General features: G+C 43.1%; 1 protein-coding gene across 1 annotated transcript; it reads right to left on the bottom strand.

The window, feature by feature from the left end:
- Positions 1 to 3962: 3962 nt before the first annotated feature.
- Positions 3963 to 9841, bottom strand: LOC109571841 (cationic amino acid transporter 3-like). The gene is given in 13 exon segments (XM_019978356.2): positions 3963 to 4081; positions 4249 to 4357; positions 4626 to 4792; positions 4992 to 5191; positions 5382 to 5484; positions 5587 to 5655; positions 5658 to 5725; positions 5842 to 6067; positions 6229 to 6341; positions 6587 to 6764; positions 7600 to 7756; positions 9465 to 9655; positions 9658 to 9841. Coding segments are annotated over 13 exon segments (1884 nt in total).
- Positions 9842 to 17011: the final 7170 nt, after the last annotated feature.

The following is a 17011-nucleotide window of genomic DNA, read 5'->3' as shown; positions in this document are numbered from 1 at the left end:
GATGCATACAGTCTTCTTTTATACACAGAAGTGAGAAAGCTAAAGGTAGATCACAGGCCAGCATTTCTGAGTTATGAGAGCTGCTCCAGAGATTTTTTTAAGAAAATCAGTCACCACTGCTAGCACATTTCAGTGTCACAGAATGGGTCGCAAAACTTCCTTACTTATGTCACATACTCAACCTGCTTAATGAACTCAATCTGTCACTTCTGAGAATGACAAGTGTGTTGAAGTAGGCAGGTAAAGTGGCTGCATTCAAAGCCAAACTGGAATTACAGGGGAGACTAGTGAGCACTGGGGTTTTTGACATGTTTCAAACATTAGCAGAGGTTTTGAAAGAGACTGAGCCAGGACCTTCTTTCTTCCAGCTGGTGCACGATCACCCATGTCAGCTTTCAAGAGTTTGAGCATTATCTCCCAACCACAGAAGACCCCTGAACCGGGAAGGAATGGATCTGTGACTCATCTGTGAGTAAGCCAGGTGAATCGACTTTGTCCATGCTAGAAGAGGATCAACTGCTTGAGATCACAGATGATGGTGCCCTTAAAAGTATGTTTGAGACAACTTCAAATTTCCATATGTTCTGGGTTAAAGTCAAAGTGGAATATCCTGAGATTGCTGCAAACGCACCGAGAAAAGTCTGCTTCCATTTCCAACATCCTATCTTTGGGAAGCAGAGTTTTCAGCAGTGACAACAATCAAAATGAGATTATGGAGTAGCCGGACATAAGCAACACACTTAGGGTGTCACTGTCTCCCATCAGCCCTAGATGGGACCGTCTAGTTGCAGGAAGACAAGCTCAGGACTCCCACTGATTCTGCCTTATGGCAAATTGTGTAATTATTTCCTTGTATATCGCAATGTAATAATAACAGAAATAAAGTGCATAGTTAGTGTAATCCGCTTGAGTCATCTCCAAACCATCCTCTCCCAAGGGAAAACTGTCTTCCATGAAACTGGTCCCGGGTGCCAAAAAGGTTAGGGACTGCAGCGCTAACCAATTCAGCCAATAAGAATAATTTTAAAAACTCCTTTATAACTTACCATGAGACCTACACCCGTCACTTCATAATTTTTATACAAAAGTGAGAGTCCAGATCAAGGGAAGACATTCTCACCTTACAGAACCCCTTCACCACCTTCCTTTCCCCTTCCCAATTTTTCCCTGTATTTTGTTTCTCCTGCAAAATGATCTGGCCAGAACCACTCATAGATTAGACGTGGCTTTAAAGACTCATTTTCCATCCCAAGTAGTTTAACTAAATATTTTTTCCCAAGCAAATATTGCACACTCCCTTTGATAACATCTTGTAAATAAAATTTTCTCCATCTTGGGATACTTGAAACATTACATATACATGACATTCTTTCATTGTATATTTCATCTAATAATACTGACACTCACTGTTTTCAAGACACTGGTTTGGCTACTGGGAAGAAAATGGTAGTCAAATATTTTGTGGGCTGACTGTGTCTCCTTGCTCTCAAATTCATATGTGATGTCCAGACTCTGAGGACCTTAGAATATGACTGTATTTGGTGATAGCACCTTAAAGACATAATTAAGCTTAAAGAAGGCCATTAGAAGAGGTCCTACCTTGTGTCACTAATGTTACAAGAAGAGATAAGAATGCAGAGAGCATAAGCAGAGAACAGGGGTGAGAGATTTAGCAAATAGAATTAAAAGACACCTAGATAGAGTGAAAAGTGAAATTCAGATACACAATAAACCTTATGAAATATATTTAATATATATTTTATGTATATATTATATGTGTATTAATTAGACAGTACATATTTCATTTTATTTTTATTTTTCTGGTCGTGCTGTGCAGCATGTGGGATCTTAGTTCCCTGACCTGTGCTCCCTAGATTGAACCTGTGCTCCCTGCAGTGGAAACACAGTCTTAACCACTGGACCACCAGAGAAGTCCCAACATATACGTATTTTAATATGCACAGACACAGGCAAATGTACAGGCACACCTGGCTTTATTATGGTTTGCAAATACTGCATTTTTACAAATTGAAGGTTTATAGCTACTTTATGTTGTCAATAGATGCTTAGTATTATTTTGGCAAAAACTTTTTTTTTTTTAATTAAGGCATATGCATTGTTTTTTGGACAGAATTCTGTGTACACTGAGTAGAATACAGTGTAGTGTGATCATAACTTTTATACACACTGGAAAACAAAAAAAAAAAAATTTTCCTCTTATTGCCAATTCTCTTTATTGGGGAAGTTTGGAAGTAAACCAGCAATATCTCCAAGATATGCCTGTATGGGTGATATCATTTAGTTAATGAGTTAATGTCCAGTTTGGGTCATATCATTTAATTGTTACAGGAACTGCACCACTTTTCTCTCTTGGAAAACTCTCCATATTCTGGTTTGGCTGATTATGTTTTTAGTTAAAATGTGAGTCTATCTCTCATGTCTGCTATGAGCTGGTGGTTGATCTAGAGGCTTGATGACTTTCTGACTCAACTTTTCATCAGGGCTGTGTTCTGGGCGGTGTTCTGTGTTGCCTGTTACAGCACACTGGGTAACACAGGGTATCTGGTTGTCCCCCAGCAGTAAGGGAAGAGCAGCAATCAGGTGATGTCAGCCTCTTCCATCACAGTCTCACCTGACAGTTTCAGTCTCCATTGTTTCCTAAGTCTGTAATTTCACTAGGTCCTTCAAGATACTGATTTTCCTAATTCTGTTCATCCTCCTCCATCTGGTTTTAATTCATCTAATAACTTTTAATTTCAGTATCGTGTCTTCCATCACTCCTTCACTCTACTTCGGGTGTTCATTCCCACAAACAGCACTATACTCTGTTATTACCAACATCTTCAATGTCCATAATCTCAATTTCAAGCATTCTGTCTTACAGCAACGGCTTTTTATATTGTCCCTCCAGTTTTACTTCTTATCTTTTAGTCCCTCTCGACTGTAACCATTTATTAACCAACCATTACTTCCCATCCCTTACTCTTGCCTCTGGCAATGCAGGGTGTTTCATTTTTGTTTCTGTTTTTCAATTAAGAACTTTATCTGTTCAACTCTACTGTGCAACTCTAAAGTCTGTGACAGAAAAGTAAAGAAAAATGATTATTTACCCAATGTCATACTACATCTTGGTCACCAAGGAAAAAGATAAAAATAACCTTTTCCCTCTATCATTATGAAATGATCCACTTTATTTTCTTTTTCTTAAAGTCTACTTTGGATATTAATATGACTGTGCAAGCTTTTTTTGGTTACTGTTTTCACAATGTATCTCTTACCTTACTTTTACATCCAACATATTTGTGTCCTAATACATAAAGTGCAACTCTTGACACAATATATAGTTACCTGTGTTTTTTCCCCATGTTGCCATCTCTGTATTTTTACTGGAAATTGGCACACGATGCTTCTTATGTGCCAGTTAATATTTTATTTCTTCTGTTGGTTGCAGGTTACATTTTTTGGACTGTGTGAAAATTCATCTTGCTGTATGCTTATGAAACATGGACTTTTCTGTATGTATATTATGCTTTGAAAAGTTTACTTTAAAACTGTATAACATTTAAGTCATTGTGTCCACTAGCAATGTATGCTATGCTATGCTATGCTAAGTCACTTCAGTCATGTCTGACTCTGTGTGACCCCACAGATGGCAACCCTCCAGGCTCCCCCGTCCCTGGGATTCTCCAGGCAAGAACACTGGAGTGGGTTGCCATTTCCTTCTCCAGTGCATGAAAGTGAAAAGTGAAAGTGAAGTCACTCAGTCGTGTCCAACTCTTAGCGACCCCATGGACTGCAGCCTACCAGGCTCCTCCGTCCATGGGATTTTCCAGGCAAGAGCAATGTATACAGGATTCTAAATACATCCCACATTCACACTCCCATAGAGGCTCAAAGTACCCTTTGAACCAGCAGATCTTCCAGGGCATGGAGGGATTCCACACAACATCGATGTCCTTTGGTTAAGATGAACCAGCACCAGGGATGTTTTTGTCCAGATTCTGGGTGGTGGAGGCTGGTGGCTGTGGCTCATTGTTCTCCAAGCTGTGTCAGATCCCATATCCTAAGTATGTGACAGATCCTAGTAGGGAAATGAGACAGTGAGAAGGGAAAGTAGGTGCTCTCCTCACTTACAAATGCCCAGTAGGTCTCCTATTATGGTATCTGACACAGTTTAGGAGAGAGGTGGCAGGGAGATGGTTGGGTTCAGTCACTTAAGGGGTCTCATTTTCCAAGAAAACCACTTACCAATCACATTCCTGACCCCAAATAGGGCCCAGGTCCCAGACGCCATCTGCATCATCAGGTAAACATTCATGAAGATGCTGACCAGTGGGAGGACAGCCAGAGCAGGGACCTGTGGGCAGAGTCAGTTCATCCCTGAACACAGCCCAGACATCTGAAAGACCTTACCCCATGTGGGTGGGACAAGTTCAGTCCAATTCAGGCTGTGTGTTCAGTGCCTACTGAGATAGTGTATGTATAGCACTGAGTGTGGATCAAGGAAGAGTTCATTAGTTTTAATAACTGCCCTCATTCCTGGTCCAGCAAATGATGTTCAGGGTTCGAAGCACGCAGACTTCATTCACTCAAGGTGGACACTTTGGACACATAGGGTCACCTACCCTGAATGGAAGAGGAGAGGGGTCCTGGGGCTGCCTCCAGATGATGATTGTGACCCCAGTGATGAGCAGCAGCAGCAGCACAGCCACTGTTGTGAGCACAGGGTCTCCAGAGAACACCTGGCTGGGCCACTGGGCCAGGACCAGGCTCAGGATTATCAGCAGGAGAACTGCAAGGGTCAAGGTGGAGGAGAACAGGCTGGACCCAGAAGACACAGATGTCAGGACCTCGGGTCACACCCCTCCCCAGGCTGCCCACCTCAGGAAGGGCCATCATATCTCCAAGACACCTCAGCTGACAGAAAAGACACATTCCCTCCACATACCATCCATTTCTGAAAATTACCAAAGAGAAATCCCACTGCTCACCAAGCAGGAAGGCACATCCATAGACAATCTGGCCAGATTTCTGGGTGTGTGTGGGGGTGTGGCTAGGGTCACATAGTCTCTTTAGAATCCATGAGGTTCCTGCTTCTGGTACAGGGTCCAAAGAACTCGTGTCACATTCACAAATCTCAATTTCATTTTTTGCTTTCTCATTCTTGCTTACGTTCTGGTCTGGCTGGTATCTGAATTAGAGGTATGACGGCAGTGTTAATAGTAGCCCCTACTCATCCAACATCAGACAGTCTAGTTCATCTCTTTCCCAGCTTAACCATAGCAGAAAATTTAGAAGGCAGCATGAAGGCAGAAGAGAATTACCTTCCCATCAATCCCCTCAATGTCAGGACCCCCAGTCAAGGTGTCGTGGGGTCTTACCTGAGAACAAGAACAGAATAAGCCACCACGATGCAAGCGAGCAGGGTCCCAATTGAAGAGAGTTCCACAAGGTCACTGAGCTCAAAGAGTAATGCCATGACCGCTAAAATTGGGGCAAAAACACAGTGAAGAAAGAGTGAGAAACCAGTGGGGATATCCAAGCTAAGAAAACTGATCAAAGAAGAAATGAGCATTACTTATTTACCTGCAAGAATTCCAGAAACCAAGGTGGCTTTGACAGCGGTACGGGTGTGGGTGTAGATCTGGGCAAGTCCCGGAAAAGGAGCCCATCATCTGCCATTGAGTAGATCACATGGGGCATAGGGAACAAGACACCCACTAGGCTAGAAGAGAAAATGGAAACACATGTGAGGACGTGGACACTGTTCCCTAGTCTTCGTGCCTTTCCCTCTTGTCTCTCAATCCTTAGGGCTAAGACACTTCTTAATTTGGCAGTGACTTGGATGAAAGAGCACAGAGGGTGCCAACAGCCACAACATATCTGGCAGGGTCCCACCCAACATGGAAAAAAGCCTGCGGCAAGGGGCTCACAGGGTGAATCAAGTAGTAGGGCACCATGAGGGTGAGCACTGCTGAGACACCAGAGTAGTACGCCAGAAAGCAGATGAAGATCATGATCATGATGCTCAAGGGGATGGAACAAAGAGGATTCAGGGCTCCTCCCCCTGCAACAGTGGTGGAGGTCAGTAAAAGCACTGGGGTGAAAACAAAAAATCAATATCTTCTTGCATCTCCAAAAGCTGACTGACCTACTACTAGCCCCTGTGCCCAAGGGCAGCCCACACTGTACCCACATCCCTCATGGGACACACAGTGACCTTGTTACCTGTAGTGGCAATGATGTCAAAACCAAGAAAAGCAGAGACACATGTTGCTGCTCCATGGAGAATCCCTTCAAAGCCAAAAGGCAGAAACCCTCCAGAACCCAGAGGTCCCAAGCTATGGTGAGAGAAGGAATGAGGAAAAAATTTAGTTGAGGTGTGTCAGCCATCTGTACTGGAATCCTTAGTTAATACTAAGGATTATTAGTATTAATAATAATAAGGATACTTAGTTAATACTAAGTCCTGGGCTCCAGGTCCCCCTTCACTGGATCTGTTATCCCAGGTCTCTTTAGTCCCCATCATAGTCTCAGCCCTGTGTACCCCTACAAGCATTACTATGGACAAGAGGACCCTCCTAACCTATAGGTGTCATTGCATCCAGATGTGTTCGATCTGTAGTCCTGTTCTGTGAGGTTCCAGTTGTGCAGGTCTCCCTTAATGAAGCCAGAGACGATGATGAAGATGAGAACTGAAGTGTTGATGCCTGTGAACAGTTTAGTAACCAGGGCTGACTGACGAGCTCCCAGAATCAGTACTCCTGTGGAAAGATGGACTATGAAACATCCAAAGTAACCAAATCCATAGACACGGAAAGAAAACTAGTAATTTTCAGAGGCTTGAGTTTGTGTAGGTGGGAGATGGACAGAGACTGCTCAGTGGTTACGGCGTTTCCTTCTGTTGTGATGAAAATGCTTGGACCAGAGGGAGATGACGGTTGTACAACATTGTGAACATGGTAAGTGCCACTGAGTTGTGCACTTTCAGATGGTTAATTTCTTACTGTGGCCATCATCTCACAACAAACACATCAATCAAATCATCTCTTTCTACATCTTAAAATTATATAATATCGTACGTCAAAAATAGCTCAATACATCTGGGGGAATATAGTAAAATGGTTCATTTTATTTTGTGTGAATTTCAAACAAACATCTTCAGTCTCAGGACAAGAAAGGAATTTGCAAGTCTAAGTAAAAGATTGCCAGGTGGGGGTGATTTTGTTTCCTAAGAGACATTTGGCAATGTCCGGAGACATTCTGATTGTTGCAGTTTGTGGGGGTCATTATTATCCTGTGAGCAAAGGACAGGGATGCTATTCAAAATCTGACAATGATTAAAAACAAACCCTAAAATGATCAGGACAGCTCCCTCCCACCAAAGAATGATCCAGCCCAAATTGCTGATAATGCCAAAGGTGGGAAACAACAGTCTGTGTTGTGTCTTCCTTCCTCTCTTATCTCAGACCCTTCATTCCAGTCCTAATACCCCCACTAGTCTGGAGCCCCAAGCCTTCTGCAGCCAAGTTCCCAGCTCCCCCCATCCAACCCCAGAGAAGAGATGCTCTTCTCATCCTATCTCTGACCCCGTCTCACCCATAAGCAGCAGCACCAGGGCCAGTGCCAAAAAGTCTGGGTACGTGGCCAGGTAGGCAGGCATATACTGAGAGAAAACCCTCTGTAATGCCTGAGAGATGTGGTTCTTCCCAGTGAGGCTGTCAAAGGCATAGCTCCAGGCCCTGGAAACACTGCGGTGCCTGCAGTGGTAGAAGCGTGAACATTCATTGACAGATATAAGTTGAACCTTCAATTTGCACCATGGGATGTATTTTGAGGGAAAAAGTATACAAAATACCAAATCTCAGAGTTTCTTTTCAAGAGTGGGGAGAGTAGACCCAGATGATTCACAAAATGGATCAACTAGTTAACATGTTGTGCTTCAGTTCAATTCAGTTCAGTTGCTCAGTCGTGTCTGACTCTTTGTGATCCCATGAACCATAGCACACCAGGCCTCCCTATCCATCACCAACTCCCGGAGTTTACCCAAACTCTATGTCCATTGAGTCGGTGATGCCATCCAACATCTCATCTTCTGTTCCCTTCTCCTCCTGCCTTCAATCTTTCCCAGCATCAGGGTCTTTTCAAATGAGTCAGTTCTTCACAACAAAGTATTGGAGTTTCAGCTTCAACATCAGTCCTTCCAATGAATATTCAGGTCTGATTTCCTTTAGAATGGACGGGTTGGATCTCCTTGCAGTCCAAGGGACTCTCAAGAGTCTTCTCCAACACCACAGTTCAAAAGCATCAATTCTTCGGCACTCAGCTTTCTTTATAATCCAACTCTCACATCCATACATGACCACTGGAAAAGCCATAGCCTTGACTAGACGGACCTTTGTTGGCAAAATAATGTCTCTGCTTTTTAATATGTTGTCTAGGTTGGTCATAACTGTCCTTCCAAGGAGTAAGTGTCTTTTAATTTCATGGCTGCAATCACTATCTGCAGTGATTTTGGAGTTCCAAAAATAAAGTCTGACACTGTTTCCATTGCTTCCCCATCTATTGCCATGAAGTGATGGGACCAGATGCCATGATCTTAGTTTTCTGAATGTTGAGCTTTTTGCACTCTTCTCTTTCATTTTCATCACTCTTTAGTTCTTTTTTCACCTTCTGCCATAAGGGTGGTGTCATCTGCATATCTGAGGTTATTGATATGTCTCCCAGCAATCTTGATTCCAGCTTGTGCTTCTTCCAGCCCAGCGTTTCTCATGATGTACTCTGCATATAAGTTAAATAAGCAGGATGACAATATACAGCCTTGACGTACTCATTTCCTTATTTGGAACCAGTCTGTTTTTCCATGTCCAGTTCTAACTGTTGCTTCCTGACCTGCATACAGATTTCTCAAGAGGAAATGTTGTGCTTGCTCGATAGATACCTAAGTCATGTCCAACTCTTTGCCAGCCCATGGAGTGTAGCACACCAGGTTCCTCTGTCCATGGGATTATCCAGGCAAGAATATTGGAGTGAGTTGCTATTTATTTCTCCAAGTTAATATGTAAAGAGGAAGTTAATGTTGGGCCAGAAAATATAACAGGGAAGTTGAACCAGGAGAGCTGGGAGATGAGGGTTGCAATTTAAATCTAGCAATAAAGGAAAATCCCACGAAGGCAAAAGCCAAACAAAGGCTTCAATGTGGTGAGGGGAGGAGCCTGTGGGACATGCCTCCCTCTCACCCACTACCTACAAGTCCTTTTCCTTCAAGATTCTTAGTCCCATAATTTAAGGAAAGCAGGAGAGGGCTGGGTAAGATGAAATTGTGGCTTTTTCCTGCTACTAATACCCACTTCCTACCCGTGGGATAGTGACAAAGTGCTCATGAATGAGTGAGCACTTTGTCGTGTAATCCCTCCTCCTAGTTTCCTGATCTTAAACCCCACAGCTTTCTCCCACTCCATCATCTCACCAATGAACAAGGACAGTATGAGGTCCCAGCCAATGATGAAGGCACACAGCTGTTCCATGGTGATGTAGCTGTAGAGATATACAGAACCAGTGCTTGGTACCCGGGCCCCCAACTCAGCATAGCAGAGTCCAGGCAATACAGTAGTCAGGGTGGCCACCAAGAAGCAGATGATGCTAGCTGGTCCAGTTTGTTCTTGGCCACCTCTCCAGCCAGGATGTACACTCCAGCCCCCAGAGTGCTGCCCACACCCAAGGCCACCAGGTCAAGAGCGTTCAGACAACGAGACAGGTGACTCTCAGCCCATGCTCTGGGTTCCAATGGCCTCCTGCGGACTAGCTTCTGACCAAATTGGTGAACATCCTGACACAGCATCCTAGATGGAGTTGAGGAGACCATGATCTGCTGAGAAAACAAGACACAAAGTCGTCAAGATTGCCAGTCCACTCTTGGCATCCAGTTCCATGGAGCAACAGAGCTATGGGGAATTGGTTGTAAAAAGACTCATTGTGCAAGTTCATCTTCGAGTTTTGCTTTCTTAAACATAAATAAGACTTTTAATATGCTTCAAAAGTTACTTGAAGTATTGCTTAAAGATATGGGGAGTAGAAATTGTTTCTCTAAAATGTGCCACTTTGGCACATGGATTGTGTTAAGCTGAAGGCAGTTAAGACTCAGCAGCCTCAAGAAAAACTCTGCCTGTCCCTTCATGGCTCAGATAATTTAGATAGGGTGTGTATATCAGGAAGACACTATTGCTATTGAGACTATTTCAGAAATAGTTGTCTGCATGGAGTGGGAAACACTTGTTTCCCAAGCATTTGCTCTTCCCACCTTCCTGTGGGTTGCCTCCTCCCATTTGAAGACCCAGAAACCTACCCTATATTCCTTAGCTCATGGTAGCACAGAAACCTCAATTACCTGTCTTTGAGCCTCATAGTTTTTATAGTGTCCAGTATATATATAGATGCTGATGCTGGGAAAGTTTGAGAGCTAGAGGAGAAAGGGGTGACAGAGGATTAGATGGTTGGATGGCATCACTGACTCAATGGAGATGAATTTGAGCAAGGTCTGGGAGATAGTGAAGGGCAGGGAGGACTGGCATGCTGCAGTCCCTGGGGTCACAGAATTAGACACGACTTAGCGACTGAACAACAACAAAAATGAAAAAGCAAGTTATATTTGCTAATCTGTCTCATGTCAGTTTAATTACTATGCCAGTTAAAGAACCTTGAAAGAAAAGTCTTCTGCCCCTACTGAAGCGAAAGCTTCTATCGCAGAGCCTGGCACACAGTAGGTGCTTAGTTGATATGAGTTGAATGGATAATAATGCTGATTTTTAAATTAAAGCTAACCAAGTACACCTCATGTGAAGAGTTGACTCATTGGAAAAGACTCTGATGCTGGGAGGGGTTGGGGGCAGGAGGAAAAGGGGACGACAGAGGATGAGATGGCTGGATGGCATCACCAACTCGATGGACATGAGTCTGAGTAAACTCTGGGAGATGGTGATGGATAGGGAGGCCTGGCGTGCTGCGATTCATGGGGTCGCAAAGAGTTGGACACGACTGAGCGACTGAACTGAACTGAACTGAAATCTTCTGATTCAAATGCAGCTCTGCTACATATTAGCTTGTCTGATTTGTACAAGATACATGACACTGTTTGCCTTCCTTTCCTGTATAAAACAGGGAAAATTACTGTCATTATTATTCCTTCCTTTCCTCAGCATGTTTGAAGTGCTTCTTTTAGGGGCTTGGTGGTCAGAGAGCTCAGATTCCTACCCCAAAGATCCTGAAACCTGGTAGCTTTCTGTTTCATTACTCACAGAATGATGAGGAATAAGAACTCTGATTTGGGGCAGAATGAGAAGAAATTTGTGGGGAGGGACAGGTTCTAGTCCAGCTCAGTAAAAGTATCAAACCAGAGTGGTCTCCCACCTTCCTGGAGGGAGAGGGGAACTAACCTTCATTCTGAATCAGAAATGACAGGATTCTGTTTCCTGCTCCTTTGAGGGCATGAAATGTCTCCTCACTACACTGCTCTGCAGGGCTAGGCTGACCCAGAGATTACAAGTCCCTATCAGGAGGCTTCCACACTGGATATGCCAAAGTCACATTTAACATTTTAGTTAAGAGCAAGGGGAAAAACCCAGGAAACTATGACTAAAATCTTGGCTCCATCACCACCCCTATGACCCTGAAGAAGTCATTCACTGTCCTGAATCTCTGTTTTCTTCTTGCTCAAATGCTGCTGATGAACACTTTTGCACTGTTAGTAAGAATGTAAAATGTTGCAGCTGCTATAGTTAAGTTACAGTGGTCCCTCCAAAAATTAAAAATAAAACTACAATATGATCCAGCAATTCCACTTCTGGGTGTGCGCCCAAAAGAACTTAAAACAGAATCTCAAGGAGAAATTTGTACACCCATGCTCATAGCAGCATTATTCATAGTAGCCGAAAGATGGAAGCAAAGCAAATGTTCATCTACAAAGGAATGGGTAAATACAATGTGATCTAAAGGTGCATGGAAAATTATTCAGTTTTAAAGACAGAGAAATTCTGACACATGGTACAACATGGAAGAATCCTGAGAAATTATACCAAGTGTCATAAGCCAGTCATGAAAAGACAAACACTGTATGATTCCACTTCTGTGAAATACCTAAAACAGTCAAATTCACAGAGACAGAAAGTAGAAGGTGGCTTCCAGGGGCTGAGGTGAGGTGGACATGGGGATTTACTGTTTAATGGGTCATAGCTTTACGTTTATGAGAAGAAAAGTATTCAGAAGAGTGATTGTCCAACAGTGTAAGCATACTTAACACTACTGAACTGTACACTTAAAAGTGTTAAGATGGCACGTTTTATGTTATGTTTTATCACTATTTAAAAAGTTGCTGCAAATGATGAATAACAGAGCTAGCTTCACCAAATTGCCGGATGTAACAAACCCCAAGATAATTTAATAAAAATCACTATACTGTCATCCTTTGTGGATACTAAAATCCATGGATACTCAAGTCTCTTACAGTCACCCCCATATCTACAGAGGAGAAACCCCCAAAGGATTAAGAGTATACAGGAGACTGAGGTCAGTGGTCCACATATCATAAACCCTACATAAGAGTAATCTTTACTATTGTTAGAACACCAATCAGGAAAAGGTATTTCAGTGCTTCTGGGCATGGATGCAATATCCCCAGTCAGTTCAGTTCAGTTCAGTTGCTCAGTCGTGTCTGACTCTTTGTGACCCCATGAATCGCAGCACGCCAGGCCTCCCTGTCCATCACCAACTCCCGGAGTTCACTCAGACTCACGTCCATCGAGTCAGTGATGCCATCCAGCCATCTCATCCTCTGTCGTCCCCTTCTCCTCCTGCCCCAAATCCCTCCCAGCATCAGAGTCTTTTCCAATGAGTCAACTCTTCGCATGAGGTGGCCAAAGTATTGGAGTTTCAGCTTCAGCATCAGTCCTTCCAATGAACACCCAGGACTGATCTCCTTTAAAATGGATGGGTTGGATCTCCTTGCAGTCCAAGGGACTCTCAAGAGTCTTCTCCAACACCACAGTTCAAAAGCATCAATTCTTCGGTGCTCAGCTTTCTTCACAGTCCAACTCTCACATCCATACATGACCACTGGAAAAACCATAGCCTTGACTAGACGGACCTTTGTTGGCAAAGTAATGTCTCTGCTTTTGAATATGCTATCTAGGTTGGTCATAACTTTCCTTCCAAGGAGTAAGTGTCTTTTAATTTATCCCCATCCCCTACCCTTTCTCACAAAACCTATGTATAACTCCCAGCTCCTTTTGTTTTCATCTGAAAACTGATTCTCTCCACCCTCAGTTAGAGGCCGGGCTGACTCCCCACACTCTGGGGTTGCAGAGGTCTTTTTGGGAGGATGTGAACTCAGCGCCCAGTCTCCTACAGAAGAGGGTGACCCAAGACATACTGGGTCCTTGGAGCAGAGCCTGGAGCACTGGATCAGTTTGGGAGGCTGAGTTTAAGCCATGCGGGGCAGGAGCTGGATATGAATTGAGCAAACTCCTGGAAATGATGAAGGACAAGGGAGGCTGGTGTGCTGCAGTCCATGGGGGTCACAAGGAGGTTGGACACAACTTAGTGAGTTAACAACAAGGGCTGGAGCAATACATCTCTAAAAACTAAAGCAGAAAGTCCCTGTTCACAAAAGACAACTCTTAAGTTGGGGTAGGGATGGAATTAGTTGGGCAGGAAGCATCTGTAGAGTCTCTATCAGTCCTTGACTCTTCTGTGGTTACCCTTGGAAGGTGTGTCTGAAATGCTTTTTTAAAAAAATTATGATAAAGTACGCAAAACATAAAATCTACCACTTGAACCATTTTCAAGTTTGCAGTTCCATAGGGTTAAATACATTCACATTTATACAACCAAAGTCCAGACCTTTTTTCATCTGGCAAAACATCAACCCTGTGCCCATTATCAACAATTTCCCTGTTTAAAAATAAAATAAAATCTAAAACAAAAAACAAAAAACAATTTCCTTTTCTCCTTTCCCAGTTCCTGGCAATTGCCACTGTACTTTAAGTTTCTACTAACCTGACCATTCTAGGTACTTCATTTAAGTGGAATCAAATATAGTCTAAAGTCTCTTCCAGCGAGACTTGTTTCACTTAGTAAAATGTCCACAAGTTCATCCATGTTGCAGCATGGATAAACTATAAAATCCTTTCCTTTTAAATGCTGAAGAATACTTTATTATATATAATGTTGGGCTGCAACCCCACGCCTGCAAGCCCTGTGTTTTCTCAGCTTCAAGACTGAAGAAAGAGCCCACAATCATCTTTTAATGAATAGGGGGAATCTTACATGTTTGAAGCAAGGTCCTGGAGTGACACCTCAACCATGTTTACCAGAGGGTAGGCAGGACATGGTGGTAGTCTTCACTACTGGGGGGAGGGGGAGGTGACTAGTTATAGGAGGAATTAACATCAGGTTGGTTCATTGGTTACCAGGGAAACCAGCAGAGGAACACACCCTTCACTATCTCTTTGATAAGCTATTCAGGTGGACAAGTTACAGTTTAGAACAGTTTTTCAGTTCAGTTCAGTTGCTCAGTCGTGTCCAACTCTTTGCAACCCCATGGACTTCAGCATGCCAGGCCTCCCTGTCCATCGCCAACTCCTGGAGCCTACGAAAACTCATGTCCATTGAGTCAGTAATGCTATCCAGCCATCTCATCCTCTGTGGTCCCCTTCTCCTCCTGCCCTCAATCTTTCCCAGCATCAGGGTCTTTTCAAGTGAGTCAGTCCTTTGCATCAGGTGGCCAAAGTATTGGAGTTTCAGTTTCAACATCAGTCCTTCCAAAGAATATTCAGGACTGATTTCCTTTAGAATGGACGGGTTGGATCTCCTTGCAGTATAAGGGACTCTCAAGAGTCTTCTCCAACATCACCACTCAAAAGCATCAATTCTTCAGCTCTCAGCTTTCTTTATAGTCCAACTTGAAAGGTTGTTGTTGAATCATGCAAAGACACCGGGATTCTTGGCCCCCGGAGGAGAATTCAATCCGGGGCCAGAGACGAGGCTTGATCGCTCAGAGCTTTTGTGTAATAAAGTTTTATTAAAGTATAAAGGAGATAGAGAAAGCTTCTGACAGAGGCATTAGAAGGGGGCAGAAAAAGTACCCGCTTGCTAGTGTTAGCAATGAAGTTATATACTCTCCAATGAATCCAAAGAATGTCCGGGGGTTGTAAAGACCTCACCAGACCTACTCCCATAATTTACATTTTAAGGTAACAGAATTAGCCAGAAGGTTTAATCCAGAGACTGTCCTTAGGCAGGATACATCCTTGTAAAGACCAGGTCTACTCCCATAATTTACATTTTAAGATAACAGAAGGTTTAATCCAGAGACTGCCCTTAATCCAGAGACTGTCCTCAGGCAGGATACATTATTGTTATATAATCATAAGGAACGTAGAGAAGGAAAAAAAGTTTGTCCTTTCTTCCTCCTTGAGAATTCCAGACCCCTCTCTCCTTGGGGACCCCTAGACTCCTTATCAACCTGCCTAGGAAATGACTCTCTAACTGTCACATCCATACATGACTACTGGCAAAACCATAGCTTTGACTGGACAGACCTTTGTTGGCAAAGTAATGTCTCTGCTTTTTAATATGCTGTCTAGGTTGGTCACAGCTTTTCTTCCAAGGAGCAAACATCTTTTAATTTCATGGCTGCAATCGCCATCTGCAGTGATTTTGGAGCCCAAGAAAATAAAGTATGGATAAAGTATGTAAAGTATGTAGGCATTTACTGATTAGACCATAAGATTTAGAATGAAGTCATATGAGTAGGATGTGGGTTGAGTAGGGGTTGTACAGAGAGCAAGAGAACAGCCATCTTGGGTGGCCTGAATCTTACACATGTATACATCACAATTGGCTTATCCATTAAAGGCAATGCCAAAGAATGCTCAAACTACCACACAATTGCACTCATCTCACATGCTAGTAAAATAATGCTCAAAATTCTCCAAGCCAGGCTTCAGCAATATGTGAACCGTGAACTTCCTGATGTTCAAGCTGGTTTTAGGAAAGGAAGAGGAACAAGAGATCAAATTGCCAACATCCGCTGGATAATGGAAAAAGCAAGAGAGTTCCAGAAAAACATCTATTTCTGCTTTATTGACTATGCCAAAGCCTTTGACTCTGTGGATCACAATAAACTGTGGAAAATTCTGAAAGAGATGGGAATACCAGACCACCTAATCTGCCTCTTGAGAAATTTGTATGCAGGTCAGGAAGCAACAGTTAGAACTGGACATGGAACAACAGACTGGTTCCAAGTAGGAAAAGGAGTACGTCAAGGCTGTATATTGTCACCCTGCTTATTTAACTTCTATGCAGAATACATCATGAGAAACACTGGACTGGAAGAAACACAAGCTGGAATCAAGATTGACGGGAGAAGTATCAATAACCTTAGATATGCAGATGACACCACGCTTATGGCAGAAAGTGAAGAGAGACTAAAAAGCCTCTTGATGAAAGTGAAAGTGGAGAGTGAAAAAGTTGGCTTAAAGCTCAACATTCAGAAAACGAAGATCATGGCATCTGGTCCCATTACTTCATGGGAAATAGATGGGGAAACAGTGGAAACAGTGTCAGACTTTATTTTTCTGGGCTCCAAAATCACTACAGATGGTGACTGCAGCCATGAAATTAAAAGAAGCCTACTTCTTGGAAGGAAAGTTATGACCAACCTAGATAGCATATTCAAAAGCAGAGACATTACTTTGCCAACAAAGGTCTGTCTAGTCAAGGCTATGGTTTTTCCTGTGGTCATGTATGAATGTGAGAGTTGGACTGTGAGGAAGGCTGAGCGCTGAAGAATTGATGCTTTTGAACTGTGGTGTTGGAGAAGACTCTTGAGAGTCCTTTGGACTGCAAGGAGATCCAACCAGTCCATTCTGAAGGAGATCAGCCCTGGGATTTCTTTGAAAGGAATGATGCTAAAGCTGAAACTCCAGTACTTTGGCCACCTCATGCGAAGAGTTGA

The sequence above is a fragment of the Bos indicus genome, chromosome 18 (genome assembly GCF_029378745.1).
Source record: "Bos indicus isolate NIAB-ARS_2022 breed Sahiwal x Tharparkar chromosome 18, NIAB-ARS_B.indTharparkar_mat_pri_1.0, whole genome shotgun sequence".
NCBI classification, from domain to species: Eukaryota; Metazoa; Chordata; class Mammalia; order Artiodactyla; family Bovidae; genus Bos; species Bos indicus.
This window is presented reverse-complemented; position numbering and strand designations above follow the sequence as displayed.